Genomic DNA, 16,269 nt, shown 5'->3' with positions numbered 1-16,269 from the left:
TGATCCAAATCTGGAGCCCAGGAAGGGGAGTCACAGCTAGAGACATTAATTTTGAAATCATCAACACATCCGCAGCATCAAAGCCATGGGATTCCATGAACGTTAGAGTTATTTCCCCTCTCACTTGACCCGACAAATTTGGTGCCCCTTGCTTGGGGGCTGGGAGAGGCATCCGATGTCATCTCCATTGGGCAGAGGAAGCTGGTCCCATGGAACCTGAGAGGTGGACAGGAATCAGGGCAAATCTGGCCTCAGGGACTTCTTGCAGAGAAGTGATGCAAGAGAAGCTAAGATCTCACAGATGACGCTGAAGGTTTCACATCCTACAATCCTCCTACCCCTCCCTACAGCACTCTGTTAATATCATTAACTCAGGAGGAAGAAAGAAAGATACATAGTCTGTAAAGCCAGTAAGGGGAGCCCCAGGTGAGGTCGGCAGGGCTAAATGTGGGAAGTTACCATGGCCTGCACTGGCCCCACACCCTACCAGAGTCAAAGCTCCTGAGAGTCGGCGCAAAAGCCACCACAGTTACAACAGTCGCAGGAGGGAACTTGGGCTTCAGAGAAGGGATTGCACCAACTCTTCCACCACCAATGTGAAGATGGGCCAGAGCTGGAGGGCTGAGACCAACCATCCCTTGATTCTGAGCCAACCAGATAAGAGCACTGAAGCCCAGAGCTTCTCAAACTTTAATATGTATTCACATCATCTGGGGATTTGGGGACAGTGCAGATTCTGCTTTAGAAGGTCTGGGGCGGGGCCCAAGAGTTTGCATTTTAATAAACTGCCAGGTAGGGCTTTTGCTGATGGTCCATGGACCACACTCTGAGTAGCAAAAGGATGAAAGTTGGCTGTGGAGGCTCCCCACAGTGGAGGGGGCTGTCCAGTTCCAAGGAGAATGTGTTTATTTGTGCACAAAGTGACAGAACCTATTAAAGTGGAAATAGCCACCATCTTGTCACCACTGCAAGGCAGACAGTCATTTCTTGGTGGATTTCAGCTTCCAGAGGCACTGGCATGGTTGTTAAACACTTAGGTTCTAAGCTTGATGTCCTGATTTTTACCTCTTAGGAGCTGCGTCATCTTAGGCAAATCTTCAATTTTTCTGCATCTCTAGTTTCCCCGTCACTATGATGGAAAAAGTAAGACTATTACGAGGATTGGCTGAGTCAGGGGATGAAAAGTGCCTCACACGTGGCAGCAGTGAACAGCACTCAGTAAGTGTTGCTCTCTGTGCTCACAATATGCCTTCTCCAGCAGTGAACATGGACCAACACAGAGGCTTACTCTGCTTCTGGTACGTGGTCAAAAAAAAAAAAAACACGCAACCCCCCATCTCTCTCTTAATGAAAGGCCTGTACCCTCCCTTTCAAATTCGTCCTTCCCTTCTGCCCACTCCCACGCCCCCTCCCCTGGCCCCCAGCCCCAGTGTGGTCTGGATGGGCCCCACAGGGGCAGGGACAGGGACAGGACGTGGGGCTGTATCTGACAGGAACCTGAGGGGCTGGCCCGGGAGGGGACTGGGGCCCAGCTTCCTGAAGGGCGGATGGGCTGAGGCGGGCACACAGTGCCGGAGAAGATGCCCCCCTGGGCCCTCTTGGTGGTCATCTCCTACCTCCTCCCGGTCCCCCAATACCTGGCACAAGTCACCAGCCAAGGTGAGGTGTGTGGAGGGCAGCAAACACCCATACCCAGGAAGATGGAGCCCTGGGCGGGCGGAGGAGGGAGGGAAGTGCAAAGTGGGAGGCCCCCGCTGGTCCCCTACTCTTGCCCACAAACATGCCGGGGAGGACCGGGAGCCCAACTCACCAGCTGTTCCTCAGATGCCTCCTCGCTGGCCTTGGACTCAGAGTCCCTGAACTGCTTCTCTCGAACCTTTGAGGACCTCACTTGCTTCTGGGATGAGGAAGAGGGAGCGCCCAGTGAAATGTATCAGCTGCTGTATGCCTATCCGGGGTATGTGTTGTGTCATATATGTATATCGTGTATATACCACCCCCCTGTATCTGTCCTGTGCATACCGCAGCTGAGCCCTGTTCCAGCAGCTTCCTTGCCTTTGGCCCTGTCAGAGGACTAGTCCGAGACCGAAGTAGCCACTTAATGAACAGAGGTGCTTTGGATACAGCCAGCTCCAGCCCCTACGCACCCCCTAATCCCACCCATCCCAGGCACTGAGAAGAGAAGTGGCGGTAACGGAAACAGAAGTCGGGCTTGGGCCCAGACCTGGGTCCTCAGGGCTGGACAGGTGAGCATGTAGGTAGCCCAGACTTCTCCTGTGCCCACAGGGAGCAGCCCCGCACCTGCCCCCTGAGTTCCCAGCATGTGATGCCCTTTAGAACCCGATACGTGTGCCAGTTTCCGGCCCAGGCTGAAGTTCGCCTCTTCTCTCAACTGCACCTCTGGGTGAAGAACGTGTTTCTGAACCAGAATCTGACCCAGCGGGTGCTCTCTGTGGATGCTGTGGGTAAGCAGCATCCTCCTGTCAACCCGGCCCCTCTGTTTGCCACCCTTGGGCCAGCTCTTAGAATCAGACTGAGCTGTGCTCTTTCAAGATGACACGAGTGCCCCCCAATACCAGACTCCCAGAGGCACCTCGAGACCCCTTTCTCATTCCTCTTAGCCTCAGCGTCCAGAGCTAGACTTCGTTTCACACCAGAGACACTCTGACCTTCCCGTCATTAACCTATTCATTGACTCACTCATTCATCAGTTACAGAATACCTACGCTGTGCTAGGCACTGGGCATCAGGACAAGGACGCACAGATGAGGAGGGGTCCCTGCTCTTGAGGAGCACTGAGCCTACCCATCGGTGGTGAGGCCACTACTCGTCCGAGGACAGAACAGGATAAGGAGCCTCCCTGCCCCTGCCCCAGGGGCTGCCCTCACCCCAGCCTTGAGCACCCCTCTCCACAGTCCATGGGCTGAGCTGCAGGCTGCAGCACCCAAAGAGTTCTGATGTGCCCTGTCTCGCCCTTAGGCCTGCCAACTCCCCCCAGTCTCATCAAGGCCATGGGTGGGAGCCAGCCAGGGGAACTTCAGATCAGCTGGGAGGCCCCAGCTCCCGAAATCAATGAATTTCTGAGGCATGAACTGCGCTATGGCCCCAAGGACCCCGGGAACTCGACTGGCCCCACAGTCACACAGCTGCTGTCTGCAGAAACCTGCTGCCCAGCTCGGCGGAGACCAAACCTAGCCGCAACCCTGGACCAGTCTCCATGTGCCCAGCCCATGATGCCTCAACAGACCGGACCAGAGCAGACCTCCCCACCTAGAGAAGTACCCTGGCCTTCTTCTGCTCCACCTCCTATCTCTTACCCTCAATTTTGCCCCAAGAAAGGACAGGCCATGCTTTGGGGATTCCAGACTGGGTTGGTCCTTGGAGAGTTAGCATAGGCTCTGATTAGTTCTCAGAAGCCATGTTTATTTAGGAATCTCCCACTTAGATCATTCAGACCAACACAACTGAGCACTTCAAGTCCCCAAGTTAGTGGGGGTTTCCCAAAAAAACCCTGAAAGTGAAAGTATCAGTCACTCAGTCGTATCTGACTCTTTGCAACCCTGTGGGCTATAGCCCACCAGGTTCCACTGTCTGTGGAATTCTCCAGGCAAGAATACTGGAGTGGATTGCCATTTCCTTCTCCAGGGGATCTTCCCCGACCCATGGATCAAACTTGAGTCTCCCACCTTGCAGGCGGATTCTTTACTGTCTGAGCCACCAGGGAAACCTAAAAAACCCTGAACTCCACCTGAAACCCACCAACCTGGCCCCCAGTCTGTGCACGTATTTATCCAGTGAAGAACTGAGTGTCTCTCCACAGGCATGTTGTGGGGTTTCAAATAAAAGAGATGGAGGCTCTCTTGGCTGAGAGGCAGACCTAGATTGTAAGGCTGGGATTCTTCTCCCAAGGCTTCATCTCTGACAACGAAGGGTGGCAGCTGCCTCATCTCAGGACTCCAGCCTGGTAACTCCTACTGGCTCCAGCTACGCAGCCAACCTGATGGGGTCTCTCTCCGTGGTTCCTGGGGATCTTGGTCCCTCCCTGTGACTGTGGACCTGCCTGGCGATGCAGGTGAGTCAACAGAGGAATGAAGGAGGAGATAGAAAAGATCTCTAGAGCTACCTGGGCTAGATATAGAAGCTCAGAGAACTATGGTCCTCCCTGACGATCTCAAACTTGCTACTGCTCAGGATGAACTACATTCAGGGAGAGAAGAAAGGATAGGAGCAAATGTTCAAGTTATGTGTGTAAAGGTGATCTGGATACCCTATGGAGTAGGAGCACGTGGGCTCTGATAGGGCTTCTTTCTCCACATCCATGCTCAGTCTTTGCGATCCTATGGACTGTAGCCCACCCAGCGCCTCTGTCCATGGGATTCTCCAGCAAGAATACTGGAGTGGGTTGCCATACCCTCCTCCAGGGGATCTCTCCTTCTCCAATCCCAGGGGAAATTGGACTACAATGCTTTACCTTGGACCTGACGAATGTTACCTGTCAGTGGCAACAACAGGACCATGCCAGCTCCCAAGGCTTCTTCTATCACAGCAGGGCATGGTGCTGCCCCAGAGACAGGTGAGAAGTGAACCACTGATTGAGTTTGATGTCATAGGCTGCTGCTGCTGCTGCTGCTGCTGCTGCTGCTAAGTCGCTTCAGTCGTGTCCAACTCTGTGCGACCCCAGAAATGGCAGCCCGCCAGGCTCCCCCGTCCCTGGGATTCTCCAGGCAAGAACACTGGAGTGGGTTGCCATTTCCTTCTCCAAATATGTACTGCAACTTTTCACTATCTATTGGATCCAATCAAAACTTCACCCGGTCTTCAAGCATTTCCACCAAACACCTCACTGATATGTCGTTTCCTTCATATCTAATATGTAGCCAAGTCTTGTTGATTTTACCTATCAAACATCTCTAGGATCTGTCCGTGTCTGTTCATCACCAGCTATCACCCTAGTACAAGCCATCTTCATCTCTGAGTTAGGTTACTGAGAAGACTTACTAACTGATCACTTCTTGGATCCTCCAAAACATTCTCCACACAGAAGCTGAAGTGAGTTTTTAAAAGCAGAAAAATAAATGCAACATTCTCTGCTTAAAACTCTTCCAAGATCCATAGGTTTCACTGATCTTAGGACAAAGAAAAGAATTCTACTGTGACCGTGTAAAGTTCCAAAAGGCTCAGCCCATATCTGTGCCTTCCACTTTATCTTATTCTATGCTGCCTTCTGTGCTCTTTTCTCCAATACTGGCCTACTTTCCTTCCCGCCTACCTGCCACAATCCCTCCTGCCTCTGGATCTTTGCACATGCTGTTCACCCAGCTTTTTTATCTTTACTTAACCTCCACTTATCCTTCAGATCTCAACTCAGATGTCACCTCCCCTGACCTTCCTTCCTAGGTCCAGCGGCACTATTATATATCCTCGTTGTACCATGCACCTCTCCTTCTTAAATACGTAACATAGTTATGATTTTACATTTATACCTTACATGGTTATTTGATTGATAACAAAATTCTCTCTCAGAGCTCTGTTGAGAAAGGCTGATCTTAACTAAACATGATCCCTGAGGGCAAAGTCAGGGTTCGCTTTTACTCACCAATGTATTCTCAGTTACCATGGGGCCTACAACAGAGTAAGTGCTCCGTAAAAAGAAAAAATTATGGAATGATGAAAAAAAAAAACCCATTAACAGTTTTAGTGTATTCTTCCAGTTTTCTATGCATTTACGTATATCTAAACATAATATTTAATTTTCAATATAAATTGGATCACACTGTATGTATGACTCATTTTAACTTACTTCTTTTTAACTTACTTTTTTACTTAAAAATATGTCTTGGACATCTGTAATGATGTAACTCATTCTTTCTAATAGCTGTATAGATTTCCATACTATGAAGAGGGCATGAATGAAAGGGTGGCAAAACTGAATTCACATACTCTCTGTCAAAACCTGCTCCTCCCCTTCTTGTCCATCTTGCCATCAGCTCACTTTTCCACCCTGAACTTCTGCATTTTCTACACCCTCGACATCCAATCAGAAACACTGGTCATTTCTACCTTTTCAGTACCCCCTTTGAATCCATCTGTTTCTCACTACCCCCACTGCCACAATCCTGCTTTCAGATCCTCATCACTTTGCATGTAAAATTCCATGACATCGTCCTAATAAATTTCTCGGCTTCTAGTCCACCCTCACAGATCCTTTCTCACAAACTGCAGTTAGAGAGACTTTCCTAAAGTACAAAGCTAGTGATGACAATTCTCTGCTTAAAATCCTTGAGTGTCTCCATCATTGCTGCAAGATTAAGTTCAAGCTCCTTAGAAAGGCAATAAGGCCACCTGTGACCTTGATCTGCCCACACTTACCACTTTCCACCAAGCCCTCTGTGCTAAAAACTTTCTGCACCACTTAGAGTTTCCCCCAAAGTACCATATCTCTTATCTGTGCACAAGCATGTGCCTGGGATGCCTGTTTGTACACTTTTCTTGTCCTATTTATAGTCGAAGACTCAGTCTAAGCACTGCCTTATTAAACAAGAAATATTTTCTGACCCTCCCCATTTGGGTTAGATGATCTTCCTTGCTACTCCCCAGCCAGCCTGTGCACATCACAGAAAAATACCATCTGTTTGTTTTTCTCCCTTTCCCAGTGAAATGACAGCTCCTTGAAAATTTTTCCTCTGTGTATTCATAGGGTCTACCATAGTACCTAGCACATAGTATAAATTATTTGTTGAATAACCTAGCAAACATAAAAATACATAAAATGGTAAATGATTTTAGTAATAGCTAGCTATTTAGGGGTTATAACCAGGAAGGAGACGGGATTTATTTGTTCAACAAACAACTCTTGAAGGTGACTATGTACCAGGCCCCAGGGATAGGGGAAGAGAAGCTTCCAGCATTGTGGGGGCTTACATTTTAGTTGGGGGAGGGGAATGGGGGGAGATCAACAAGAAAGAAAGGAGCAAGGTTAAATGATAAAGACTAAGTGGAAGGGTGGGGATAGGTGCTAATTTCATGAGTGGGTGGAGAAAGCCTTGCCAAGGAGGTGACAGATGAGCTGAGACCCAAGTGGCGAGAAGAAATGAGTCACGTGAGATCTAGAGGCAGGGCGATCCAGGGCACGGGAGCTGCAAAGACAGTGCATCTGGTATGTTTGCAGCATAAAGAGAAGGCCCACGTGGAGGAAGGGCCATCACTTTGTGTGAGACTTGCAGGAGATGAGAATGGCAAGGCAGGGAGGAACTCAACCATATGAAGTCCTATCGGCTGGGGTGGAGTTTGGGTTTTATTTGGGATGGGGAGCCATGGAAGGATTTAAGCAAGAGTGATATGATATGAGCTTCCCAGGTGGCTCAGTAGGTGAAGAATCCAGCTGCAATGCAGGAGATGCAGGTTTAATCCCTGGGTCAAGAATATTCCCTGGAGAAGGAAATGGCAACCCACTCCAGTATTCTTGCCTGGGAAACCCTCTGGACAGAGGAGCCGGGCGGGCTGCAGTCCATGGGGTCAGAAAAGAGTCGGACACCACAGCGACTAAACAACAACGTGACCCCATATGATTTGCATTTTTTTCACTTTAAACTTTTTATTTTGTATTGAGGTACAGCCAATTAGCAGTGCTGTGATAGTTTCAGGTGAACAGCAAAGGGATTCAGCCATACGTATATCCAAGTATCCATTCTCCCCCAAACCCTGCTCCCATCCAGGCTGCCCCATAACAGTGAGCAGAGTTCCATGTGCTATACTACAGTTCATTGTTGGTTATCCATTTTAAATATAGCAGTGTACATATGACCATCCCAAACTCCCTAACAATCCCTTGCCCCTGGCAACGATAAATGCATTTTAAAAAATATGAAATGCTTCATGAATTTGCATGTCATCCTTGCCCAGAGGCCATGCTAATCTTCTCTGTATCATTCCCATTTTAGCATATGTGCTGCTGAAGCGTTTACATTTTTAAAAGATGTTTCTCTGTGCAATTAAAAAGAAGTAAGAGTGGAAGCAGGATCACCATTTAGAAATATGCCTTAATCCAGGCAACAGATAATGGTTTCATCTAATGTGGCAAGAATAAAGGTCAAAATAAAGAGATAGCTTTGACATATATTCTGGACATTATCAGATCAACATTTTGGGTCTAAATTCTGATTGCTGTGTGGAGAACAAATTGAAGGGAGTGACAGAAACAGAGGCAGAAAAGCTAGTTAGGAGACTGTCGCAATAATCTGTTAGTAAAATAACATTTAGAGGTGACTAAGAAGGCTGCCTAATGAGAACAGATTAAGAACAAAAATATGTTTTGCTCTACTCTTTGAAACAATCTCATTCAAAGTAGGTATTACTGACTCATTTCACAAATGAGGAAACTGAGGCAGAGAGGAAAATTAGGTAATTTGCTGAGTTTTATGCCAATAAGCCAAGACCTGAACTCTATAGTCCATTTAATTTCCCTATCTCATCTAGCTCTTGCTTTTTTTTTTTGGCTGCACTGGGTCTCTGTTGTAGCACTTGGGATTTTTCTCTAGCTGCTCTTCACAGGCTTAGTTGCCTGGTGGCATGTGGGATCTTAGTTCCCCATCCAGGGATCGACGCCCCCATCCCCTGCATTGGAAAGCAGATTCTTAACCACTGGGCCAGCAGGGAAGTCCCTACCTCTTTATTAAGAAGAGGCTGAACCCCAAAGCAAACCTCAGAAAAAAATACATGGCATGAGAAAGCCCTGGAGGCCTGTCCAAGGAACAAGGTAGATTATAATCGAATTCCCTGTGAGCCTGGATTAGTCTCCGAGGCAGGCATTGAATCAAATGACTTCATTTGCCTGATTTGTAGGGACCCCGTCTGGGAGAAGTGTGAAGAGGAGAAAAACTCAGGATCACAGTCCTCCCAGTTCTCCCGCTGTCACTTCAAGTCACAAAATGACAGTGCTATTCACATCCTTGTGGAGGTGACCACAGCCCAGGGTGCTGTTCACAGCTACCTGGGCTCCCCTTTCTGGATCCACCAGGCTGGTAAGGACTTTCTTCCCTTCTCCTCCCACGCAGTTCCCACCCCTACCTTGTCTGACCCCATGCCCAGGGTCACCAACTCTGATACTTCTGACCCATGGCCCTGGTGACATGATGTCCCATGCACAGAAGGGCTTAGGCCAGTCCCTGGTGACATCCCTGTAGTGCTCATCCCCACTCCAAACTTGCTCTGGAGGGAGGTCTCCAGTGGGCAGCTGGAACTGGAATGGCAGCATCCATCAGCCTGGGCAGCCCAAGAAACCTGCTACCAGCTCCGATACACAGGAGAAGGCCATCAGGACTGGAAGGTACAGTCAAGGGACAAATGACCCCAGACCTCATACTTGGGGTATTTCTGAGTTTCAGGATGTCTGTTATCAGGAGTGATAACCAAGATATCACTATATACTCATGTGTATGTGTGTCTGGGCTTGTTTATCTCTGTTCTATCTGATTCAACTGGTATCTTAATCTCTCTTTGACATGTGACACTGCTGACTATGCCTATTTACAATGTTCTCTTCCCTTTGCTTTTGGGATATCATTCTCTCCTGATTCTCTACCACTTCTCTGACTGAACCTCCTCACTCTTTCCCGGGCTCTTTCTTTCCACACTTCCTTAATAGGTTATGCTTCCTGCAGTCCCATCCTAGACTCTTTTCTTCTCTGAAAGTGTTAGCCGCTCAGTCGTATCCAACTCTTTGCAACCCCAAGCACGGTAGCCCGACAGGCTCTTCTGTCCATGGAGTTCTCCAGGCAATAATACTGGAGTGGGTAGCCGTTCCCTTCTCCAGGGGATCTTCCTGACCCAGGAATAGAACCCAGGTCTCCTGCATGGAAGGCAGATTCTGTACCGACATCTAGATGTCTCCCTAGGTGAGTGCTTAGATTCCATGTTTTCAATGACTATACATCCATCCCAAACTTATCCCAACACCTATGTGGAAAATAACTTCTATACCATAGGTGAATTACCTAAACTTCTGAAGAGTTTCAGTTTCCTCACTGGTGAAATGGGGATAAAGCTATGTACTTTCCAGAGTTATAGTAAAAATTAAATATATAGATATTTAGCATATTGCCTGGTAGATAGAAGGCACTCAATAGACATTAGTTTCTCTTTTATTCTCATTTACCACGTGTATATATGACTTCTTACCAGACTGCTGCTGCTGCTGCTGCTGCTGCTGCTGCTAAGTCGCTTCAGTCATGTCCGACTCTGTGCGACCCCATAGATGGCAGCCCACCAGGCTCCCCTATCCCTGGGATTCTCCAGGCAAGAACACTGGAGTGGGTTGCCATTCCTTTCTCCAATACATGAAAGTGAAAAGTGAAAGTGAAGTCGCTCAGTTGTGTCTGACTCTTAGCGACCCCATGAACTGCAGCCTACCAGGCTCCTCCATCCATGGGATTTTCCAGGCAAGAGTACTGGAGTGGGGTACCATTGCCTTCTCTGTCTTACCAGACAGTTATACCTAAATGCCCCCTAGGACATTTCAGACTCAGTAGATCCAAAACTGAACTCATTTTCTTCCCCAGACTTTTTTACTTTTTTATTGAGGTATACATTACATGAAGTAATATAAATCTTAAATAGAATATTGGTTAATTTGTACATGTGTATACATCCATGTAACCATTACCCAGATAAAGATAAAGGTTGTTTCTGGTACCCCAGAAGTGTCTTATGCCCTCTGGTCACACATACACACCCTCCGAGGTAACTACAATTCTGACATTACTATTCATAAGTTCTGGCTATTGTTGAACTTAATCAAATAGAAAAATACAGCATTTCTTCCTCAAACTTAGTTCTCCTATTCCTTGCCTGTGACAATGGCACCAACACTTAACCCAGTTACTTCAGCACGGAATTATCCTTGACTCTTCTCTCCTTCTCACTTGTCCCTTCCCTCTATCAACAACTTAGTTGAGTTTATTGTACTAATGGGCCTTACATCTCTACTACCACTGTTTCAGTCTTATCTTTGACCCTCTAGTCCACGCTTGCATGTTCTTGGTACACAGAACACTCTGTAACCCACAATCAAGCAACTCACTCAGCGTAACACTCTTTTGAGGGCTCTGTGGCACCTTATTTATCTTGTTATTACTGCACTCATTACTTCTTGTAACTATTTACTTGTTTGGATATCTTCTTCATAAGACATGTGAGATCTTGTTTTTCTTTTTCCCCAATGCCTACTCCAAGGCTTGGCTCGTCACGAGCAATTCATAAATGTTTACTAACTGATCAAGTTAATAATGTGTCCCTGCCGGTATACACGATGTCTGTTCCCTCTTCTTGGACTCTCCTCGTACCCCCAGCACCTGGCACAGTGCTGGCATCCTCTACTGAGAGGATGTTATTTGTGGCCTGGTTTACATGGCTATGGGCCTCCCTTGTAGCTCAGGCGTTAAAGCATCTGCCTGCAACTGTGGGAGACCCGGGTTCGATCTCTAGGTCGGGAAGATCCCCTGGAGAAGGAAATGGCAACCCACCCCAGTACTCTTGCCTGGAAAATCCCGTGGACCGAGGAGCCTGGTAGGCTACAGTCCATGGGGTCACAAAGACTCGGACACGACTGAGCAACTTCACTTACACGGCTATGAGTATCTGAGTGTGTCCGGGGTTTCCATCGCCCAACCTGGTCAGTGTGTGTGTACCGGATCTCTGCCGACGTATCACACGTATGTGTGTCAGGATGAGTAGTTCCGTGTGTAGATGAGTCAGTGTGTCAGGGGTGTTTCACGCCAGGCAAGGCGAGGCTCTCTGTCCGAGTGTTCTCTCCAGCCAGTTTCCGCCGGGGATGCCAGTTTTCTGCCAGTGAGGCGCTTTGGAGGAATCCCCGGGGATTCAAGGCGGTAGGATTGGGGTCAAACAGAGGCCGAGTTCTCGAGGGCCCAACGCCGTCCCACGGGGACCTGACCACCGCTTGCACCTTTGCATAGGTGCTGGAGCCACCTCTTGGGGCCCAGGGAGAGACCTTGGAGCTGCGCCCGCGCTCCCGCTACCGCGTACAGCTGCGCGCCAGGCTCCATGGCCCCACCTTCCAAGGTCCCTGGAGCTCTTGGTCCGACCCAGTGAGGGTGGAGACGGCCTCGGAGACGGGTGAGGGCCGGGCAGGGGCAAAAGCTCTCTGCGGCTGCGCGAGTGGAGGGGCGGGGCTCCGACCTCACCAGGCTGCGGTTGCGCAGATGTACCCGGCTCCCCGGCACAGCGAGTGGGGTGGGGCTGGTGGACCGGCGGGCAGGGCTCTGGCCAGGCGCCTCCCACTGAGGGCTGACTGCTTTTTGTCCCTTAGTCTGGATCTTCCTGGTGACTGCTCTGCTCCTGGTCCTGGGCGTCAGCGCCCTTCTGGGCCTGCTGCTGCTGAGGTGGCAATTTCCTGAACACTACAGGTACCGCTCCGGCCAGGTGGGAGACGGGGCTGTGATCCGGGCAAGGCCGGCGGCCCCTAAAGAAGCATCCTCGGGTCACTCTATGACGCCCGCTCTCCAGACAATCTCACATCCAGACCCGTGGCATCTGCCGCTCCCCGCACGTCTTCCCTGGGAGTCCCACCGCCTCCTTACACTCGATCATATCCACTATGCGGGACACCTCAAACAGCCCCACCTTCTGGCTCCTCATCTCAGTAACAAGTCCACCTGTCACCCAAGCCAGCCCACTTGGGCGCCTCCCTCCCCATTATCCAGTCTGTTCCTGTCATTCCACCTCCTAAACCTCCCTCAAAAACAGCACCCTTTCTCTAGCCCTACAGGAACTACCTGACTCACCAAAAGGGAGCCCCTTCTCCCTCCAATCTAGCCTCACACAGCCACCAGAATAATCTTTCTAAAACGGCGCACATGAACTTGTCACTTCGCTTCCTTAAGTTTCCCTATTAGCTCCCCAGGATAAAGTCCAGGGTCTAGGCAAACAAGCAAGGCTGTGCCCCTGCCAGAGTTTCCACCTCCCACCCTGTGCATCAGCCTTGCCACACTGTCGGTGATTTCCTGCACAAGTCCAGTGGTTTTACTTCTCAGCGCCTTTGAACATAATGTCCCCTCTGCCAGGAATATCCTCCCTGGATGACTAATACCCATTTATCTTTAAATAACTTTCTTCACCAACTCCTAGGAAACCTTTCCTGACCCTCCCCTATTGGCTACTGTCTTTGTGCCCCAATACAGACTTCTTTCATAGTGCAGGAAGCTTTTTACTGCATTCATTTCTTTATATGTCTTCCCTGTGCCTTACGTGGTCATCCTTAAATCTTCAGCACAGTGCCTGCCAAATAGCACACCCTTAAATAAATGCTGTTAATGAATGAGTTGTTTATGTGGGGAGAGTAAGGCTGAGGATAAATGTCACTGGAAGTTATAAACATAAAAGATAGATTCCATACCACCTCAGTCCTTTGGTAATGTCTCTTTATTCTTGAGGACTCAGCTCAGAAGGTGACTTCTCCAGGTGGCCTCTTTTGATGGCCCTAGGCTGGATTAGATGCCCCTCTTTTGGGCTCACATCTCTCCTTGAACACGTCTTTGAGCTTTTAATCCTCTCTAATGTATGAGTAGACTGGGATGTAGCCTGTATCCAGATCCACCTAAAAGGCTGAGGGAGGAGAGGGAGGCTGCGCTGCTGACCCAAGTGTACCCAGTTCCTTTCCCCCAGTTTACCAGATACCACTCCTCCTCCCCTGGAGAGATAAAAGTGTGGTCACAGAAGAGGCTCAACTAAAAAAAAAAAAAAAAAAGCAAAGAAGAGGCCCGAAGGTCATTCAGCTAAAGTCCTTCCTTTTGGAAATATGAGCCTAAGGAACTGGAGGTTCCCCTGACATACCTTAACCCACATTCTTCACAGGGAGACCATCTTCCCCAGTAACTTAATAAAAGCCCCACGAGTTCTCTTCATTCAACTAATTTCGTGAGAATCTATTACGGGTCAGATACTGTTCGATACCCTGTAGATCCCAGAGTGAGCAGATAGACAAACTCTTTGCTCTCGTGGATTTACATTATATACATATATATATAAAATAAGATTCTAATAAATATACAATAAGTCAAGCACTATAAAGAATAATAAGCAGAGCAGGAGACAAAGAGTGATGGGGAAGTGGTTTTATTTTAGACAGGGTAGTCAGGGAAGGCCTCTCTGTCGGGATGCTATCTGAGCAGAAACCTAAGTAAAATGAGGAAATGAGTCGCTGTTCCAGGCAGAGAGAATAGAAAGTGCAAAGACCCTGAGGCAAGAATGTGGGAGGACACTCAAACTGCTTTTTGAGCCTCCGCACCTCTGACTCCCCCACCACCTGAGGGCTCCTCTACCTTCCTCTTCCCTCTTCAAGCTTACGCCCCCACCTCGCTGCCCCTCCCCACACACCTCAGTGGTCTCTCCCCCTTCCTAATTCACTCCCGCAGCCCAGTGTCCTTCTCTTCCTTCTCCTCAAGGAGCCTGAGGCATGCCCTGTGGCCCTCACTTCCAGACCTACACCGGGTCCTTGGCCAGTACCTTAGGGATACTGCAGCCCTGAGTCCGGTGAGTGCACCTCCCCCCACCACCACCCACCACCAGCCCTGCTTAGAGCTCCTTGCCCCATCACACAACTTCTCCAAGGCCCTTGCCCCACAAGTATACCATCCCTGGGCCCTACCTCCAGCCCAACCCTCCTTCCTGCACAGTCCAGGTCCTGCTCCCACAGGACCTGCTCTAACCCAGACCCCTTTCCCCCCCATCTCTCCCAGCCCAAGGCTGCAGTCTCAGATGTCTATGAGGAAGTGGAACCCAGCCTCCTTGAAATTCTACCTAGATCCTCAGAGAAGGCTCCCTTGCCCCTGTGTCCCTCCCAGGCCCAGCTGGACTACCGAGGATTGCAGCCTTCTTGCCTGGGGACCATGCCCCTGTCTGTGTGCCCACCAATGGCTGAGCCAGGGTCCTACTGTACCACTCACATTGCCAACCATTCCTACTTACCACTCAGCTGCTGGCAGGTCCCTCGCTCCCAGTACCCTGGACAGATCCAAACTCTGTAGTCCTCCCTCCTGAACTTCCTAACCCATCCTGTCCCAACAGCCACCATCTCAGACCTCACGTCCTTCCCTGTTGTCTACCCTTCTGGCTGGACTTCATAGCACTGATCTTTCACCAATGCTGCTGGCATCAACCTGAGACTCTTTCTCCTCAGGCAAGGCTCACTTCACTAAGCCCCTCTAACTTTCACCTCCTTTCTCTCTGCTCTTTAACACCAAAGTCCTTGAAAAGGAGCCTCCGCTTCCCAACTCCATTTGCTCCTCAGACTGCTTCAATTTATTCCCCTGCTACCACTCTGCTAATGAAACTACTCAGGCAAAGCTCACCTCAAGCTTTCTCATCACAAGATCCAATCAGATCTTGTTAATCCTCAACCTGTTTGATCTCTCTGTTGGCATTTGTCAGGGTGGCTACTTATTTCTCCTTTAAATTCTCTCCTCCGTGGCTCGCATGTATCACCATCTCTCCTGGCTCTGCTTGCGCTTCTCTGAGTATACTGATAGTTGACAGCATAAACTTTGTGGCCTCAGAGCTAGGTTCAATTCCTATCTTTCCCACCTGCTAGCTGCGTGACCTTGAAGAAATAATTCAAAGTCTTTGAGCCTTCATTTTCTCATCTATAAAATAGGGATAATACAGAATGCTATAGAGTTGTAAAGAGTATTTAGTGAGATAGTCTAAATAAAGCACAGTGAAAGAGAATCCCGGATTAATGTCAGCAGCAGTACCAACATAGCGCCGACTAAGATATAGTGTTTGAGATATCTAGACTAGACTATAGTAATTATTCCTTCCTAATCTCTTATCTTGGCATATCTTCCACTCCTTAATTATTGCAGTCACTTAAGAGTCAATTCTTAACAGTCTCCAACCCATCTGCTCTCATAGCCTTTCTTACATGCTGACCATTCTAAAGCTCTTATCTCCAGCCCAGACTTTTACTATAGCACCTGTAATGCTTTATGCAAATAACTGTTTACATGTCTGTCTTCCGTTACTAGATTGTGAGCTCCTTGGGGGCAAGGGCTGTGATTCATTTGCCTTCCCCCTCCTCCACCCCCTAGCACCTAGAATAGTGCTTGATTTACGATAGCAGGCCTCCAATAAATGTTTTCTAAATGAAGGAAATCTTTCTGGACAACGCCACCTCATCCCATGCCAACCTCTCTCATCCTCTATGCCATTCATATGCAGTGGTAAATATGCTTAGGCCATTCTGATTATGGATTCCCT

The 16,269-nt window shown here is 48.8% G+C and overlaps 1 protein-coding gene and 1 non-coding gene across 2 annotated transcripts; one reads left to right on the top strand and one right to left on the bottom strand.

The window, feature by feature from the left end:
* The first annotated feature begins 1,580 nt into the window (after positions 1–1,580).
* Positions 1,581–15,038, top strand: MPL (MPL proto-oncogene, thrombopoietin receptor). Its single transcript, XM_068966284.1, has 12 exons — positions 1,581–1,659; positions 1,825–1,957; positions 2,287–2,465; positions 2,980–3,278; positions 3,910–4,072; positions 4,447–4,573; positions 8,842–9,020; positions 9,183–9,325; positions 11,970–12,129; positions 12,323–12,419; positions 14,457–14,544; positions 14,751–15,038. The coding sequence occupies exons 1-12, from the start codon at positions 1,581–1,583 to the stop codon at positions 15,036–15,038; spliced, it is 1,935 nt and encodes a 644-aa protein (XP_068822385.1).
* On the bottom strand, positions 7,858–7,960 carry LOC138074658 (U6 spliceosomal RNA). Its single transcript, XR_011144487.1, has one exon. It is a non-coding gene; the product is annotated as a U6 spliceosomal RNA (small nuclear RNA).
* Positions 15,039–16,269: the final 1,231 nt, after the last annotated feature.

This window comes from Capricornis sumatraensis, chromosome 2 (genome assembly GCF_032405125.1).
Source record: "Capricornis sumatraensis isolate serow.1 chromosome 2, serow.2, whole genome shotgun sequence".
Taxonomy (NCBI): domain Eukaryota; kingdom Metazoa; phylum Chordata; class Mammalia; order Artiodactyla; family Bovidae; genus Capricornis; species Capricornis sumatraensis.
Note: the sequence above shows the minus strand (reverse complement) of the source record. Positions and strands in the feature narration are given on the sequence as shown.

Excerpts from the sequence above, each read along its gene's own strand:
- MPL (XM_068966284.1), top strand. The coding sequence starts at position 1,581 with ATGCCCCCCTGGGCCCTCTTGGTGGTCATCTCCTACCTCCTCCCGGTC. Across the intron at positions 12,420-14,456 it reads CAATTTCCTGAACACTACAG|GAGCCTGAGGCATGCCCTGT; the intron begins GTACCGCTCCGG and ends CTTCTCCTCAAG. Across the intron at positions 14,545-14,750 it reads ATACTGCAGCCCTGAGTCCG|CCCAAGGCTGCAGTCTCAGA; the intron begins GTGAGTGCACCT and ends CATCTCTCCCAG.